Here is an 18,641-nt window from a genome sequence, read left to right as displayed (position 1 = left end):
AAACCGGGCAGGATGGGCCCAAAAGTGAGGGAATTCGCCCCAAAAATAACGGGGTTAATCCAAACCGGGCAGGATGGACCCAAAAGTGAGGGAATTCACCCCAAAAATAACGGGATTAGCACAAAAGTGAGGGAATTCACCCCAAAAATAACGGGATTAACCCAAACAGGGCAGGATGGACCCAAAAGTGAGGGAATTCGCCCCAAAAATAACGGGATTAACCCGAACCGGGCAGGATGGACCCAAAAGTGAGGGAATTCACCCCAAAAATAACGGGATTAACCCAAAAGTGAGGGAATTCACCCCAAAAATAACGGGATGGACCCAAAAGTGAGGGAATTCACCCCAAAACAGCCTCAGTTAATCCAAACCGGGCAGAATGAACCCAAAAGTGAGGGAATTTGCCCCAGAACGGGCGGAATTCCAGCCCCAAACTGCCCCATTCTTTACCCAAACCAGACTTTTCCCAAATCCCCCCGTTTTTGCCCCAAACTCCCCCATTTTTACCCCAAATCCCACATTTTCACCCCAAATCCCTGTTTTTGCCCAAAATCGCCGTTTTTCACCCCAATTCAGAGCGCGGAACGTGTCGCTCACTCCCCAAACTCCACTTTTCCCAAACCCCACCTGATTTTACCCCAGTTCTCACCCCAAATCCCCGCGTTTTCACCCCAAATCGCCGTTTTTCACCCCAAACTGCCGTTTTTGCCCAAAACCGCCGTTTTTCACCCCAATCCAGAGCACAGAATATCTCAATCACTCCCCAAACTCCTCTTTTCCCAAATCCCACCTGATTTTACCCCAATTCTCACCCCAAATCCCCGCGTTTTCACCCCAAATCGCCGTTTTTCACCCCAAATCGCCGTTTTTGCCCAAAACCGCCGTTTTTCGCCCCAATTCAGAGCACAGAAGTCAAACGTGTCCTTCACTCCCCCAACTCCACTTTTCCCAAACCCCAGTTGATTCTACCCCAATTCCTCCCCCAAATCCCCGCGTTTTCACCCCAAATGGCCGTTTTTCACCCCAAATCCCCGTTTTTGCCCAAAACCGCCGTTTTTCGCCCCGATCCAGGGCGCGGAAGTCGAACGTGTCCTACAAGAGCGCGGCGCTGCTGCCCAAGGAGCCGCACGTGCGCGAGATGAAGATCTACATCGACAAGAAGTACGAGAGCGTCATCATGCCCGTCTTCGGCATCGCCACGCCCTTCCACATCGCCACCATCAAGGTGCCCCAAAATCCCCGGAATTCACCCCAAAATCCCGCCGGGCCGGGCGGGGCGCGGGGGGCGCCGAGCCAGCCCGGGAACGGGGGAGAAAACCGGGAAGGACGCGGGAAACGGCCCCGAAACGGGGAGTGGGGGGGAGAATGTCAGAAATGAGGGAAAAAGGTGAAAATGGCCCAAAATTTTTCCCCAAATTCCCCGTTATTCCCCCCAAACCCCATTTTTTCCCAAATTCCCCATTGTTTTCCCCAAATTCCCCATTTTTCCCCCCAAACCCCATTTTTTCCCAAATTCCCCATTATTCCCCCCAAACCCCATTTTTTCCCAAATTCCCCATTTTCCCCAAATTCCCCGTTATTTTCCCCAAATTCCCTGTTGTTCCCCCCAAACCCCATTTTCCCTAATTTCCCCATTATTCCCCCCAAACCCCGTTTTTCCCAAATTCGCCGTTTTTCCCCCCGAATTCCCCATTTTCCCCAATTTCCCCATTATTCCCCCCAATTTCCTCGTTTTCCCCAGTTTCCCATTTTTCCCCCCAATCCCCCGTTTTTCTCTGAATTCCCGTTTTTCCCAAATCCGCCGTTTTTCCCCCCAAACCCCATTTTCCCCAAATTCCCCGCTATTTCCCCCAATTCCCCGTTATTCCCTCCAATTTCCCCGTTTTCCCCGAATTCCCGTTTTTCCCAAATTCCCCGTTTTTCCCCCCAATCCCCCTTTTCCCCCCGAATTCCCCGTTTTCCCCGAATCTCCGTTTTTCCCAATTTCCCCGTTATTCCCCCCAATCCCCCTTTTCCCCCCGAATCTCCGTTTTTCCCGAATTCCCGTTTTTCCCAAATTCCCCGTTTTTCACCCCAAACCCCATTTTCCCCAATTTCCCCGTTTTTCCCAAATCCGCCGTTTTTCCCCCCAATCCCCCTTTTCCCCCCGAATCGCCGTTTTTCCCAAATTCCCGTTTTTCCCCCCAATCCCCCTTTTCCCCCCGAATCTCCGTTTTTCCCAATTTCCCCGCTATTCCCCCCAATCCCCGTTTTCCCCCCGAATCTCCGTTTTTCCCAAATCCGCCGTTTTTCTCCCCAGAACATCAGCATGTCGGTGGAGGGCGACTACACGTACCTGCGCATCAACTTCTTCTGCCCGGGCAGCGCGCTGGGCCGCAACGAGGGCAGCAGCTTCCCCAACCCCGAGGCCACCTTCGTCAAGGAGATGTGCGCCAAAATCCCCGGGATTCGCCCCAAAACGGCAACGGGGGAAAATGGGGGGGAAATGGGGGGAAATGGGGGGAAAAAACGGGGGGAAATGGGGGGAAAAATGGGGGGAAATGGGGGGAAAATGGGGGGAAAAAAGGGGAAAAATGGGGGAAATGGGGGGAAATGGGGAAAAACGGGGAAAAACAGGGAAAAAAGGGGGAAAAACGGGGGGAAATGGGGAAAAATGGGGGAAATGGGGAAGAACGGGGGAAAAATGGGGGAAAAAAACGGGGAAAAAAGGGGGAAATGGGGGGAAAAAAGGGGAAATGGGGAAAAATGGGGGAAATGGGGGGAAAAAAGGGGGAAAAACGGGGGAAAATGGGGAAAAATGGGGGGAATGGGGAAAAATGGGGGGAAATGGGGAAAAACGGGGAAAAAACGGGGGAAAAAAAGGGGGGAAATGGGGAAAAATGGGGGGAAAATGGGGAAAAACGGGGAAAAAATGGGGAAAAACGGGGGGAAACGGGGAAAAACGGGGAAAAAATGGGGAAAAAACGGGGAAAAATGGGGAAAAACGGAAAAAAACGGGGAAAATTGGAAAAAAAATGGTGGGGAGAAATGGGGAAAAAAAACGGGGGGAAATGGGGGAAAAAACGGGGGGAAATGGGGAAAAATGGGGGGAAAAAACGGGGAAAAAACGGGGGGAAAAGGGGATAAATGGGGGGAACTGGGGGAAAAGGGGGGGAATGGGGGGAAAAGGGGAAAAAGGGCAGGAAAAACGGGGGGAAAGGGGCAGGGAAATGGGAAAAACGGGGGAAAATGGAAAAACAGAGAAATGGGGGGAAAAGGGGAAAAACGTGGGGAAAATGGGGAAAAAATCTCAAAAATTTACCAAACCAAAAAACCTCAAAATTTACCCAAAAAAAATACAAAAAAACCCTAAACTTGACCCAAAAAATTAAATAAAAAAACCCAAATTGACCCCGAAAACTGAACAAAACCCAAAATCCACCTCAGGAACTCAAAAATACACCTTGAAAAAAAGTCAAAATTGACCAAGGAATCGACCGCAGAAACGCCAAAAAAACCTAAAAATTTACTCGAAAAAAACCCAAAAAAACCCCAAAATTGACCCAAAAAACCCCAAAATTGACCCCAAAAACTCAACAAAACCCCAAATCCACCTCAAAATCAACCCTGAAAAAAAGTCAAAATCGACCACAAAATTGACGCTAGAAACGCCAAAAAAACCTCAAAATTTACCTGAAAAAAATCCCAAGAAACCCCAAAAAAGCCCCAAATGGACCCAAAAAGCCGAAACGGCCCCGAACCCGCAGCACGTACCGCGCGTCCAACCTGAAGCCGCCGGGCGAGTCGACGGTGCCGGCGTCCAACCTGCAGAACGCCTTCCGCATCATCAAGGAGGTGCAGAAGCGCTACAAGACCCGCGAGGCCGAGGAGAAGGAGAAGGAGGTGGGTCAGCGGGGTCAGCGGGGTCAGCCAGGGGTCACCAGGGGTCACCAGGGGTCAGCGGGGTCAGCCAGGGGTCACCAGGGGTCAGCGGGGTCACCAGGGGTCAGTTGGGTGGACGGTCATGGAGCAGTCGTTGAGTGGTCATTGGACATTGAGTGGTCATTGAGTGGTCAATGAGTGGATGTTGGACATTGGGTGGTCAATGGACATTGAGTGGTCATTGAGTGGACATTAGACATTGAGTGGTCAATGGACATTGGGTGGTCAATGAGTGGATGTTGGACATTGGGTGGTCAATGGACATTGAGTGGTCTTTGGGTGGTCATTGAGTGGTCATTGGTGGTCATTGGGTGGACATTGGACATTGAGTGGTCATTAGACATTGAGTGGTCAATGGACATTGGGTGGTCATTGAGTGGACATTGGACATTGGGTGGTCAATGGGTGGACATTGGACATTGGGTGGACATTGAGTGGTCTTTGGGTGGTCATTGAGTGGTCATTGGTGGTCATTGGGTGGACATTGGACATTGAGTGGTCATTGGACATTGAGTGGACATTGGACATTGAGTGGACATTGAGTGGACATTGTGTGGACATTGGACATTGGGTGGTCAATGAGTGGTCATTGAGTGGTCAATGAGTGGACATTGGACATTGAGTGGTCAATGGACATTGGGTGGTCAATGGACATTGGGTGGACATTGAGTGGTCATTGGGTGGTCAATGAGTGGACATTGGACATTGGGTGGTCAATAGACATTGCATGGACATTGGACATTGAGTGAACATTGGACATTGGGTGGACATTGGACATTGGGTGGACATTGGACATTGAGTGAACATTGGACATTGGGTGGACATTGGACATTGGGTGGACATTGGACATTGGGTGGACATTGGACATTGAGTGAACATTGGACATTGGGTGGACATTGGACATTGGGTGGACATTGGGTGGTCATTAAGTGGACATTGGACATTGGGTGGACATTGGACACTGAGTGGGCATTGGACATTGAGTGGACATTGGGTGAACATTGAGTGGTCAATGAGTGGTCATTAAGTGGACATTGGACATTGGGTGGACATTGAGTGGTCATTGGGTGGTCATTGGTCATTGAGTGGTCAATGAGTGGTCATTGGGTGGTCATTGGGTGGTCAGTGGGTGGTCATTGGGTGGTCACTGGTCACTGGTCAGTGGGTGGTCAGTGGTCATCGTGTGGTCAGTGGGTGGTCAGTGGTCAGTGGCCATTGGGTGGTCAGTGGGTGGTCAGTGGTCAGTGGTCATCGTGTGGCCATCGGGTGGTCAGTGGTCAATGGTCAGTGGTCACTGGTCAGTGGTCAGTGGTCATTGGTCACTGGTCATTGGTCAGTGGTCAGTGGTCATCGTGTGGCCATGTGTCCGCAGGGCATCGTCAAGCAGGACTCGTTGGTCATCAACCTCAACCGCAGCAACCCCAAGCTGAAGGACCTCTACATCCGGCCCAACATCGCGCAGAAGCGCATGCAGGGCGCGCTGGAGGCGCACGTCAACGGTGACCAAATCCCGGGAATTCACCCCAAAATTAACCAAATCTGGAAAAAACAAAATCCCAAAAAAATAACCCAAAAATTCACCCCAAAATCCCAAAAAAATCCACAAAAATTCACCCAAAATTCACCCAAAATTCACCCAATCCCAACATTGCACAGAAGCGCATGCAGGGCGCGCTGGAGGCGCACGTCAACGGTGACCAAATCCCGGGAATTCACCCCAAAATTAACCAAACCCGCAAAAACCAAAATCCCAAAAAAATAACACAAAAATTCACCCGAAAATCCCCAAAAAATCCACAAAAATTCACCCAAAATTCACCCAAAATCCCCAAATCCCAACATGGCCCCAAAGCGCTGGAGGCGCACGATTTTGGGTGGTTTTCCCAGGATTTTGGGTGGTTTTCCCTCAATTTTGTCTCATTTTCCCGGGATTTTGGCTCATTTTCCCGGGATTTCGGGTCCATTTCCCTGGCTTCCTGCTCTCATTTCCCCGGGTTTTTTTTTGGGTCATTTTCCCGGGATTTTGCCTCATTTTCTGTGGATTTCGGGTCCGTTTCCCTGGATTCCTGGGCTCATTTTCCCGGGTTTTTTTTTTGGGTGGTTTTCCCGGGATTTTGCCTCATTTTCTGTGGATTTCGGGTCCATTTCCCTGGATTCCTGCTCTCATTTTCCCGGGCTGTTTTTTTTGGGTCGTTTCCTGTGTATTTTGCCTCATTTTCCCGGGATTTCGGGTCCGTTTCCCTGGCTTCCTGCTCTCATTTCCCCGGGATTTTTTTTGGGTCATTTTCCCGGTATTTTGTCTCATTTTCCCGGGATTTTGGGTCCATTTCCGTTCATTCCTGCTCTCATTTTCCCGGGATTTTTTTTGGGTCATTTTCCCGGGATTTTGGCTCATTTTCCCGGGATTTCGGGTCCATTTCCCTGGATTCCTGCTCTCATTTTCCCGGGCTGTTGTTTTTGGGTCATTTTCCCGGGATTTTGGCTCATTTTCCCGGGATTTCGGGTCCGTTTCCATTCATTCCTGCTCTCATTTCCCCGTGGTTTTTTTTTGGGTCATTTTCCCGGGATTTTGGCTCATTTTCCGGGATTTGGATCCCAGGGTTCCGCTTCACGTCGGTGCGGGGGGACAAGGTGGACATCCTCTACAACAACATCAAGCACGCCGTGTTCCAGCCCTGCGACGGCGAGATGATCATCGTGCTGCACTTCCACCTCAAGGTGCTCCGGGGCGAAAAACGCGGGTTTTGGGCAAAACCCCCGCGCGCGGCGAGGAAACGCGGGTTTGGGGAAAAAAAACGCAGGTTTGGGGAAAAAAAACCGTGGGATTTTGGGGCAAAAAACCACGGGTTTAGGGAGAAAAAACGCGGGTTTGGGGAGAAAAACTGTGGGTTTGGGGGGAAAAAACGCGGGTTTAGGGAGAAAAAAACGCGGGTTTTGGGCAAAACGCCCGCGCGCGGCGAGGAAACGCGGGTTTGGGGCGAAAAAACGCGGGTTTGGGGAAAAAAAACCGTGGGACTTTGGGGCAAAAAACCACGGGTTTAGGGAGAAAAAACGCGGGTTTGGGGAGAAAAAAACGGGGGTTTGGGGGGAAAAAATGGGGGTTTGGGGCAAAAAAACACGGGTTTGGGGAGAAAAAATGCAGGTTTGGGGTGAAAAAACACGGGTTTGGGGAAAAAAACCTGCGGGTTTGGGGTGAAAAAACACGGGTTTGGGGGGAAAAAACACGGGTTTGGGGCAAAAAAAGGCAGGTTTGGGGCGAAAAAACCTGCGGGTTTGGGGGGAAAAAACGCGGGTTTGGGGAAAAAAACTGTGGGATTTTGGGGCAAAAAACCATGGGTTTAGGGAGAAAAAACGCGGGTTTGGGGAAAAAAAAAACACGGGTTTGGGGGGAAAAAACAGGGGTTTGGGGAAAAAAAACGTGGGATTTTGGGGTGAAAAAACGCAGGTTTGGGGAAAAAAACACAGGTTTGGGGTGAAAAAAACTGCAGGTTTGGGGTGAAAAAAACGCAGGTTTGGGGTAAAAAACCACAGGTTTGGGGTGAAAAAAACTGCGGGTTTGGGGTAAAAAAATGCGGGTTTGGGGCAAAAAAAAGTCAGGTTTGGGGCGAAAAAAACGCAGGTTTGGGGTGAAAAACGCAGGTTTGGGGTGAAAAAAACCTGCGGGTTTGGGGTGAAAAAACACGGGTTTCGGGAAAAAAACTGCGGGTTTGACGCGGGTTTGGGGCGAAAAACCGCGGGTTTGGGGAAAAAAAAACGTGGGATTTTGGGGTGAAAAAACCGCAGGTTTGGGGTGAAAAAACTGCAGGTTTGGGGTAAAAAAATGCGGATTTGGGGTAAAAAAAGGCAGGTTTGGGGCAAAAAAAGGCAGGTTTGGGGAGAAAAACCGCGGATTTGGGGCCGGACCCGAGGTTCCGGCACGGAAAATCCTGGGCTGGGTTTGGGTGGAAAAGCCACGATTTTAGTAATATTCCAGGATTTTGGGTGGAAATCCCGGGATATTGGGGCAAAACTCTGGGATTTTGGATCAAAACTCCGGGATTTTTTGGGCTGGAACTCCGGGATTTTTGGGCCATAACTGTGATTTTGGGCTGGAACTTGGGGATTTTGGGATAGAACTCGGGGATTTTGGGATAGAACTCTGGGGTTTTTGGGATAGAACTCTGGGGTTTTTTTGGCCAAAACTCCCAAATTTTGGGCCGGAACTTGGGGATTTTGAGATAGAACTCCGGGATTTTGGGATAGAACTCTGGGGTTTTTTGGGCCATAACTCGGGTTTTTTGGGATAGAGCTCAGGATTTTGGGATAGAACTCTGGGGTTTTTTGGGCCATAACTCCGGGATTTTGGGCCGGAACTCGGGTTTTTTGGCCAAAACTCCGGGATTTGGGTGCGGACGCGGGAGGTCCCGGTGGCGCGTCCCGTTTTTCCCGAATTGCCGCTTTTCCGGCCCAGAACGCCATCATGTTCGGGAAGAAGCGGCACACGGACGTGCAGTTCTACACCGAGGTGGGCGAGATCACCACGGACCTGGGCAAGCACCAGCACATGCACGACCGCGACGACCTGTACGCCGAGCAGGTGGGAGAGGAAATGGGGGAAAAACGGGGGAAAACGGGAAAAATGGGGAAAACAACGGGGAAAATGGGGAAAACAACGGGGAAAAAGGGGGGAAAACGGGAAAAATGGGGAAAAACAACGGGGAAAACGGGGAAAAACAACGGGGAAAATGGGGAAAAACAACGGGGAAAATGGGGAAAACAACGGGGAAAATGGGGAAAAACAACGGGGAAAGTGGGGAAAAACAACGGGGAAAGTGGGGAAAACAACGGGGAAAATGGGGTTAGAAACGGGAAAAACGGGGGGGAAAGGGGGAAAACGGGGGAAAAAGGGGGGAAACGGGAAAAACAACGGGGAAAATGGGGTTAGAAACGGGGGAAAAAGGGGGGAAAACGGGAAAAACAGGGTTAGAAACAGGAAAAACGGGGTTAGAAACGGGAAAAACGGGGGGGAAAGGGGGAAAACGGGAAAAACAACGGGGAAAATGGGGGGAAATGGGAAAAACAATGGGGAAAATGGGGAAAACAACAGGGAAAAAGGGGGAAAACGGGAAAAACAACGGGGAAATTGGGGTTAGAAACGGGGGAAAAAGGGGGGAAAACGGGAAAAACGGGGTTAGAAACGGGAAAAATGGGGTTAGAAACGGGGGAAAAATGGGGAAAATGGGAAAAACGGGGAAAACAACGGGGAAAATGGGAAAAACAACGGGGAAACCGGGGTTAGAAACGGGGGAAAAAGGGGGAAAATGGGAAAAACGACGGGGAAAATGGGGGGAAATGGGAAAAATGGGGGAAATGGGGAAAAATGGGGAAAATGGGAAAAATGGGGAAATGGGGGAAATGGGGGAAATGGGGAAAAACAACGGGGAAAATGGGGAAAATGGGGGGGAATGGGGAAATGGAGGAATGGGGAAATGGGAAAATGAGGAAAAAGGGGGAAAATGGGGAAAACGAGGGGAAGAAACGGGGAAAATGGGTGAAACAGGGAAAAATGGGTGGAAAATAAGGGAAAAAATGGGGAAAACGGGAAACAGGAAAAAACGGGGGGAAATGGGGAAAAAAATGGGGGGGAGACTGGGTTTTTGGGGTGATTTCTGGGGATTTTGGGTCGCAGGCGGAGCGGGAGATGAGGAAATGTTTTTAAGTGATTTCCACGGGGTTTTGGGGCCGTTTCCTCGTGGTTTTTGGGGCGATTTCCGGGGATTTTGGGTCGCAGGCGGAGCGGGGAATGTTTCTGGTGATTCCCGCGGATTTTTGGGGTGAATCCCGGGGATTTTGGGTCCCAGATGGAGCGGGAGATGTTTTTGGGTCCTTCCCATGAGTTTTGGGGCCGTTTCCTCGGGGTTTTTGGGGCGATTTCCGGGGATTTTGGGTCGCAGGCGGAGCGGGGAATGTTTCTGGTGATTCCCGCGGATTTTTGGGGTGAATCCCGGGGATTTTGGGTCCCAGATGGAGCGGGAGATGAGGAAATGTTTTTAAGTGATTTCCACGGGGTTTTGGGGCCGTTTCCTCGGGGTTTTTGGGGCGATTTCCGGGGATTTTGGGTCCCAGCTGGAGCGGGGAATGTTTCTGGTGATTCCCACGGATTTTTGGGGTGAATCCCGGGGATTTTGGGTCCCAGATGGAGCGGGAGATGCGGCACAAGCTGAAGACGGCCTTCAAGAACTTCATCGAGAAGGTCGAGGCGCTGACCAAGGAGGAGCTGGAGTTCGAGGTGCCCTTCCGGGAGCTGGGGTGAGTCCGGGGCCAAAAGCGGCGGAAACGGGCAAAAACGGGCGGAAAACGGGAAAATGGGGGAAAAATGGGGGGAAAATATGGAAAAAAAGGGGGGGGAAAGGGGAAAAAATGGGGAAAATGGGGAAACTGGGGCAAAAAAAGGGAAAAATAGGAAAAAAGGGGGGAAATGGGGAAAAAAGGGGGGAAATGGGGGGAAAAATGGGGAAAAGGGGAAAAAAGGGGGGAAATGGGAGGAAAAAGGGGGAAAATGGGGAGAAAGGAGAAAAATGGGAGTAATGGGGGGAAAAAATGGGGAAAAAAAGGGAAAATAGGGAAAAAAAGGGGGGGAAGTGGGAAAAATGGGAAAATTGGGAAAAAATGGGGGGAAATGGGGAAAATGGAGAAAATGGGGGAAAAACGGGGGAAAAAATAGGGGGAAAGGGGGAAAATGGGAAAAACGGGGAAAGTGGAAAATAAAAGGGCGGGAAAATGGGGAAAAATGGGCAGAAAAACGGAAATGGGGAAAACGTGGGAAAAACGGGGAAAGGGGGGAGAAATTGGGCAGAAACGGGGGAAAATGGGGAGAAAGGGGGAAAATGGGAAAAAAATGGGGGAAATGGGAAAAAATGGGAGAAATGGGGGAAAATGGGGCAGAAACGGGAAAAATGGGGCAGAAAGGTAGAAAATGGGAAACAATGGGGCAGTTCTGAGGGATTTTGGGGCCATTTTGGGGTGATTTGGGGGATTTTGTGCTGTTTTGGGGGGTTTTGTGGTGATTTTGTGGGATTTTGGGGCTGTTTCAGGGGATTCGGGGTCGATTTTGGGGGGATTTCAGGGAGATTTTTGGGTTGATTTTGGGGGATTTTGGGGCCATTTTGTGCTGTTTTGGGGTAATTTTGTGGTATTTTGGGGCTGTTTTGTGGGATTTTGGGTTGATTTGGGGAATTTTTGGCTGTTTTGGGGGATTTTTGGCTGTTTCAGGGGATTCGGGGTCAATTTTGGGTTGATTTGGGGGATTTTTGGCTGTTTTGGGGGATTTTTGGCTGTTCTGGGGGATCTGGGGTCGGTTTTGGGGTGACTTTGTGGGATTTTGGGTTGATTTGGGGGATTTTTGGCTGTTTTGGGGGATTCGGGGTCGATTTTGGGTTGATTTTGGGGGATTTTGGGGCCATTTTGTGCTGTTTTGGGGTGATTTTGTGGTATTTTGGGGCTGGTTTGGGGGATTTAAGGTTGATTTTGGGGATTTTTGGCTGTTTTGGGGCATTCGGGGTCGATTTTGGGTTGATTTTGGGGGATTTTGGCTGTTTTGGGGGATTTTTGGCTGTTTTGGGGCATTCGGGGTCGATTTTGGGTTGATTTTGGGGGATTTTGGGTCCTGGCAGGTTCAACGGCGCCCCCTACCGCAGCACCTGCCTCCTGCAGCCCACGAGCAGCGCCCTGGTGAACTGCACCGAGTGGGTGAGCGGGGGGGACAGGTGAGGGGGGGACAGGTGAGACAGGTAGGACAGGTGAGACAGGTGAGACTGGGACAGGTGAGACTGGGACAGGTGAGACAGGTGGGACAGGTGAGACTGGGACAGGTGAGACAGGTGAGGGACAGCGCCCTGGTGAACTGCACCGAGTGGGTGAGCGGGGGGGACAGGTGGGACAGGTGAGACAGGTGAGACAGGTGAGACAGGTGAGACTGGGACAGGTGAGACTGGGACAGGTGAGACAGGTGGGACAGGTGAGGGACTGTGCCCTGGTGAACTGCACCGAGTGGGTGAGCGGGGGGGACAGGTGAGGGGGGGACAGGTGGGACAGGTGAGACAGGTGAGATTGGGACAGGTGAGACAGGTGAGACTGGGACAGGTGAGACAGGTGGGACAGGTGAGACAGGTGAGACAGGTGACGGGGGGACAGGTGGGACAGGTGAGATTGAGACAGGTGGGACAGGTGAGGGGGGACAGGTGAGACTGGGACAGGTGAGATATGGACAGGTGGGACAGGTGAGACAGGTGAGACTGGGACAGGTGAGACAGGTGAGATTGAGACAGGTGGGACAGGTGAGACTGGGACAGGTGAGACAGGTGGGACTGGGACAGGTGAGACAGGTGGGACTGGGACAGGTGAGATTGGGACAGGTGAGACAGGTGAGACTGGGTCAGGTGAGACAGGTGAGGGACAGTGCCCTGGTGAACTGCACCGAGTGGGTGAGCGGGGGGGACAGGTGGGACAGGTGAGACAGGTGAGACTGGGACAGGTGGGACAGGTGAGACCTTGGGGATCCCTGGGTGTGCCCAGGTGTAACTCAGGTGTATCTCAGGTGTATCCAGGTGCTCTCAGGTGTAACTCAGGAGTGCTCAGGTGCACCCAGGTGTAACCCAGGTGTAACCCAGGTGTTTTGCAGCCCCCGTTTGTGGTGACCCTGGACGAGGTGGAGCTGATCCACTTCCCCAGGTGCACCCAGGTGTACTCAGGAGTGCTCAGGTGTATCTCAGGTGTACTCAGGTGTATCTCAGGTGTAACTCAGGAGTGCTCAGGTGTACTCAGGTGTATCTCAGGTGTATCTCAGGTGTATCCAGGTGTACTCAGGTGTACCCAGGTGTATCTCAGGAGTGCTCAGGTGTATCTCAGGTGTATCCAGGTGCTCTCAGGTGTAACTCAGGAGTGCTCAGGTGTACCCAGGTGCTCTCAGGTGTATCTCAGGTGTACTCAGGTGCTCTCAGGTGTATCTCAGGTGCACCCAGGTGTATCTCAGGTACACCCAGGTGTATCCAGGTGCACCCAGGTGTAACCCAGGTGTTTTGCAGCCGCCCTTCGTGGTGACCCTGGACGAGGTGGAGCTGATCCACTTCCCCAGGTGTACTCAGGTGTACTCAGGTGTATCTCAGGTGTACTCAGGTGTACCCAGGTGTATCTCAGGTGTACCCAGGTGTACTCAGGTGTATCCAGGTGTATCTCAGGTGTACTCAGGTGCACCCAGGTGCTCTCAGGTGTATCTCAGGTGCACCCAGGTGTATCCAGGTACACCCAGGTGTATCCAGGTGCACCCAGGTGTAACCCAGGTGTTTTGCAGCCGCCCTTCGTGGTGACCCTGGACGAGGTGGAGCTGATCCACTTCCCCAGGTGCACCCAGGTGTACTCAGGTGTATCTCAGGTGTATCCAGGTGTATCTCAGGTACACCCAGGTGTATCCAGGTGCACCCAGGTGTAACCCAGGTGTTTTGCAGCCGCCCTTCGTGGTGACCCTGGACGAGGTGGAGCTGATCCACTTTGAGCGCGTGCAGTTCCACCTGAAGAACTTCGACCTGGTGATCGTCTACAAGGACTACGGGCGCAAGGTGACCATGATCAACGCCATCCCCGTGGCCTCGCTCGACCCCATCAAGGAGTGGCTCAAGTGAGCGGCACCTTCGGGTGAAATTCCGGCGGTTTTGGGAAAATCCGACACGCTTCCGGGCTTCTCTCAAATTTACCTTCTTTTAAGGGTTTTTTTAGGGTTTTTTTTTATTTTTTTTTCAATTTTTTAAGGTTTTATTTCAGGTTTTCTCGAGGTAATTTCGGTTTTTCACATTTGAGGTATTTTTAGGATTTTTTGAGGATTTTTATTTAGATGTTGGGGGGATATTTTTACATTTTTTAGGGATTTTTTTTAGATTTTTAGGGGATTTTTTTTAGATTTTTGGGGATTTTTTTAGATTTTTTATGGAATTTTTTTAGAATTTTTATGGATTTTTTTTAGATATTTTACAGATTTTTTTTTAGAATTTTTGGGGGATTTTTTTTAGATATTTTGGGGAATTTTTTCGGAGTATTTTTTTTAGATTTTTGGCCATTTTTTCGGTTTTTTCAGGTTTTTTTTCCATTTTTTAAGGTTTTATTTCAGGTTTTCTCGAGGTAATTTCGGTTTTTCACATTTGAGATTTTTTTAGGATGTTCAGGTGTCTCACGTGTCTCACCTGTGTCACCTGTCCATGTCTCACCTGTCCATGTCTCACCTGTCCCAGGTGTATTTTACCTGTCCCAGGTGTATTTTACCTGTCCCAGGTGTATTTTACCTGTCTCAGGTGTGTCTCACCTGTCTCAGGTGTGTTACCTGTTCCATGTCTCACCCGTCCATGTCTCACCTGTCCCAGGTGTATTTTACCTGTCCCAGGTGTATCTCAGGTGTGTCCCACCTGTCTCAGGTGTGTCCCACCTGTCCCAGGTGTGTCCCACCTGTCCCAGGTGTATTTTACCTGTCCCAGGTGTATCTCAGGTGTGTCCCACCTGTCTCAGGTGTGTCCCACCTGTCCCAGGTGTGTCCCACCTGTCCCAGGTGTGTCCCACCTGCAGCTCCTGCGACCTCAGGGGTTCAGTCCCTGTCTCACCTGTGTCACCTGTGTCACCTGTCCATGTCCCAGGTGTATTTTACCTGTCCCAGGTGTGTCTCAGGTGTGTCCCACCTGTCCCACCTGCAGCTCCTGTGACCTCAAGTACACCGAGGGGGTTCAGTCCCATCTGTGTTACCTGTTCCATGTCTCACCTGTCCCAGGTGTGTCCCACCTGTCTCAGGTGTGTCCCACCTGTCTCAGGTGTGTCCCACCTGTCCCACCTGCAGCTCCTGTGACCTCAAGTACACCGAGGGGGTTCAGCCCCTGTCTGTGTCACCTGTCCATGTCCCAGGTGTATTTTACCTGTCCCAGGTGTGTCTCAGGTGTGTCTCACCTGTCTCAGGTGTGTCCCACCTGTCCCACCTGCAGCTCCTGTGACCTCAAGTACACCGAGGGGGTTCAGCCCCTGTCTCACCTGTCTCACCTGTGTCACCTGTCCATGTCTCAGGTGTATTTTACCTGTCTCAGGTGTATCTCAGGTGTGTCCCACCTGTCTCAGGTGTGTCCCACCTGTCTCAGGTGTGTCCCACCTGTCCCACCTGCAGCTCCTGTGACCTCAAGTACACCGAGGGGGTTCAGTCGCTCAACTGGACCAAGATCATGAAAACCATCGTGGACGACCCCGAGGGCTTCTTCGAGCAGGGCGGCTGGAGCTTCCTGGAGCCCGAGGGAGAGGTACCTGCGCACCTGGGCACACACCTGGGCACACCTGGGGAACACCTGGGGACACCTGGGGACACCTGGGATACACGTGGGAACACACCTGGGACACGCCCAAACCCCCCCGGCCCCGCCCCCCTTCGAGCAGGGCGGCTGGAGCTTCCTGGAGCCCGAGGGAGAGGTACCTGGGCACACCTGGGCACACCTGGGCACACCTGGGGACAGCTGGGAACACACCTGGGAACACCTGGGCACACCTGGGAACACCTGGGCACACCTGGGAACACACCTGGGGGCACCTGGGGACACCTGGGGAACACCTGGGGACACCTGGGAACACACCTGGGGGCACCTGGGGACACCTGGGGAACACCTGGGCACACCTGGGCACACCTGGGAACACCTGGGAACACCTGGGGACACCTGGGAACACCTGGGGACACCTGGGATACACCTGGGGGCACCTGGGGAACACCTGGGCACACCTGGGAACACCTGGGACACACCTGGGAACACACCTGGGGGCACCTGGGGACACCTGGGATACATGTGGGAACACACCTGGGCACACCTGGGACACGCCCAAACCCCCCCGGCCCCGCCCCCCTTCGAGCAGGGCGGCTGGAGCTTCCTGGAGCCCGAGGGAGAGGTACCTGCGCACCTGGGGACACCTGGGCACACCTGGGCACACCTGGGGAGAGCTGGGAACACCTGGGAACACCTGGGCACACCTGGGGACACCTGGGAACACCTGGGCACACCTGGGAACACACCTGGGGGCACCTGGGGACACCTGGGGAACACCTGGGAACACACCTGGGCACACCTGGGGAGAGCTGGGGACACCTGGGAACACCTGGGAACACACCTGGGCACACCTGGGAACACCTGGGAACACCTGGGGACACACCTGGGCACACCTGGGAACACCTGGGGACACCTGGGAACACACCTGGGCACACCTGGGGACACCTGGGCACACCTGCGCACCTGGGCACACCTGGGATACACCTGGGAACACCTGGGCACACCTGGGGAACACCTGGGGAACACCTGGAAGACACCCAAATCCCTGCCCTGTCTCTCACCTGGCTCACCTGTCCATCCCTCACCTGTCCCAATCTCGCCTGTATCTCACCTGTCCCAATTTCACCTATCCCATCTCACCTGTCCCCTCCCACCTGTATCTCACCTGTCCATCTCACCTGTCCATATCTCACCTGTCTCACCTGTCCCTCACCTGTCCCAACTGTCCATCTCACCTGTCCCAATCTCACCTGTCCCATCTCACCTGTCCATATCTCACCTGTCTCACCTGTCCCATCTCACCTGTCCAATCTCACCTGTCCCAATCTCACCTGTCCATATCTCACCTGTCTCACCTGTCCATCTCACCTGTCCATCTCACCTGTATCTCACCTGTCCCACCTGTCCGCCTCACCTGTGTCTCACCTGTGTCTCACCTGTGCACCTGCAGGGCTCGGAGGCGGAGCCGGGCGAGTCGGAGTCGGAGCTGGAGGACGAGACCTTCAACCCCTCGGAGGAGGACGAGGAGGAGGAGGAGGACAGCGACGAGGACTACTCCTCCGAGGCCGAGGAGTCAGGTGGGCGCACCTGGGCTCACCTGGGCACACCTGGGGGGGAAACGGGGAAAAAACGGCGAAATTCGGGTTAAAAATGGGGAAATTCGGGTTAAAAATGGGGAAATTCGGGTTAAAAATGGGGGTTTGGGGGTTAAAAATGGGGGTTTGGGCTCACCTGGGCACACCTGGGCACACCTGGGGGGGAAAACGGGGAAATTCGGGTTAAAAATGGGGAAATTCGGGTTAAAAATGGGGAAATTTGGGTTAAAAATGGGGATTTGGGGGTTAAAAATGGGGAAATTTGGGTTAAAAATGGGGAAATTCGGGTTAAAAATGGGGAAATTCGGGTTAAAAATGGGGGTTTGGGCTCACCTGGGCACACCTGGGCTCACCTGGGGGGAAAAAAAGGGAAAAACGGCAAAATTCGGGTTAAAAATGGGGATTTTTGTGTTAAAAATGGGGAAATTTGGGTTAAAAGTGGGGATTTTTTGGGGGTTTGGGTTCACCTGGGCACACCTGGCGGGGGTAAAAAAATGTTTTCCCCAATTTTCCCGATTTCCTGCATTTTTCCCTCATTTTTCCCCTTTTTTCCCGAATGTCCCTTTTTTTTGCCCCTTTTTTTCCCAATTTCTCCATTTTTTGCCTCATTTTTCCTCTTTATTCCCGAATTTCCCTTTTTTTGCCCCTTTTTTCCCCGATTTTCTTATTTTTTGCCCCATTCTCCCCCTTTTTTCTCGATTTTCCTGTTGTTTGCCCCTTTTTTCCCGATTTCCCCATTTTCCCCCTTTTTTCCCTATTTTCATGAGGCTTTTTTCCCAATTTTCCTGTTTTTTTACCCAATTTTCCCAATTTCCCCATTTTTTACCCCATTTTTCCCCTTTTTTCCTGTGTTTTTTTCCCAATTTTCCCCTTTTTCTCCTGTTTTTCCCAATTTCCCCATTTTTTACCCCATTTTTCCCCTTTTTTCCTGGGGTTTTTTTCCCAATTTTCTCGTTTTTTCCCGTTTTTCCCGATTTCTCCGTTTTTCGCCCCGATTTGCCCAGAGTACTCCAAGGACTCCCTGGGCAGCGAGGAGGAGAGCGGCAAGGACTGGGACGAGCTGGAGGAGGAGGCGCGGAAAGGTGCGGCCCCAAAACCCCCGGAATTCACCCCAAAACCCAAAATCCCCAAATTCAACCCCAAAACCCCCGGAATTCACCCCAAAAATCCAAAAATCCCAGAATTCACCCCAAAATCCCCGAAATCACCCCAAAACCCCCAGAATTCACCCCAAAACCCCCGGAATTCACCCCAAAATCCCAAATCCCCTCAACCCTTTTTTCCCAAAATCCCTGTTTTCTCCCCCAATTCCCCTTTGACCAAAATCCCCGTTTTTCCCCCCAAATCCCTTTTCCCCCCAAAATCCCCATTTTTCCCCCAAAATCCCCGTTTTTCCCAAAATCCCCGTTTTTCACCCCAAACCCCCATTTCCCCCCAATCCCCCTTTTTCCCAAAATCCCCATTTTTCACCCCCAATTCCGCATTTACCCAAAATCCCCATTTTCCCCCCCAAACCCCCTTTACCCCCCAATTCCCCCTTTTTCTCAAAATCCCCCTTTTTCCCAAAATCCCCATTTTTCCCCCCAATTCCCCCTTTACCTTTCAATCCCCCTTTTTCCCAAAACCCCCATTTTTCACCCCCAATTCCCCCTTTACCCAAAATCCCCATTTTTCACCCCAAACCCCCATTTCCCCCCCAAACCCCCATTTACCCAAAATCCCCATTTTTCACCCCAAACCCCCTTTATCCCCCCAAACCCCCATTTTCCCAAAACCCCCATTTTTCACCCCCAAACCCCCATTTACCCAAAAT

General features: G+C 51.8%; 1 protein-coding gene across 5 annotated transcripts in view; it reads left to right on the top strand.

Moving 5' to 3' along the window:
• SUPT16H (SPT16 homolog, facilitates chromatin remodeling subunit) overlaps positions 1–18,641 on the top strand; it is a 39,193-nt gene that overhangs the window by 19,833 nt on the left and 719 nt on the right. For 2 of the 5 annotated variants that reach the window (XM_085565375.1, XM_085565374.1), the window contains exons 14-25: positions 1,072–1,225; positions 2,300–2,427; positions 3,747–3,882; positions 5,294–5,420; positions 6,521–6,639; positions 8,372–8,497; positions 10,097–10,209; positions 11,574–11,649; positions 13,404–13,573; positions 15,092–15,221; positions 16,684–16,810; positions 17,833–17,910. In XM_085565375.1, coding sequence (XP_085421501.1) covers positions 1,072–1,225; positions 2,300–2,427; positions 3,747–3,882; positions 5,294–5,420; positions 6,521–6,639; positions 8,372–8,497; positions 10,097–10,209; positions 11,574–11,649; positions 13,404–13,573; positions 15,092–15,221; positions 16,684–16,810; positions 17,833–17,910 — 1,484 coding nt within the window. The other 3 variants (XM_085565377.1, XM_085565376.1, XM_085565378.1) reach the window with 3 other exon arrangements.

Source organism: Lonchura striata, chromosome 36 (genome assembly GCF_050655825.1).
Source record: "Lonchura striata isolate lonStrDom1 chromosome 36, ASM5065582v1, whole genome shotgun sequence".
In the NCBI taxonomy this organism is placed as follows: Eukaryota; Metazoa; Chordata; class Aves; order Passeriformes; family Estrildidae; genus Lonchura; species Lonchura striata.
Note: the sequence above shows the minus strand (reverse complement) of the source record. Positions and strands in the feature narration are given on the sequence as shown.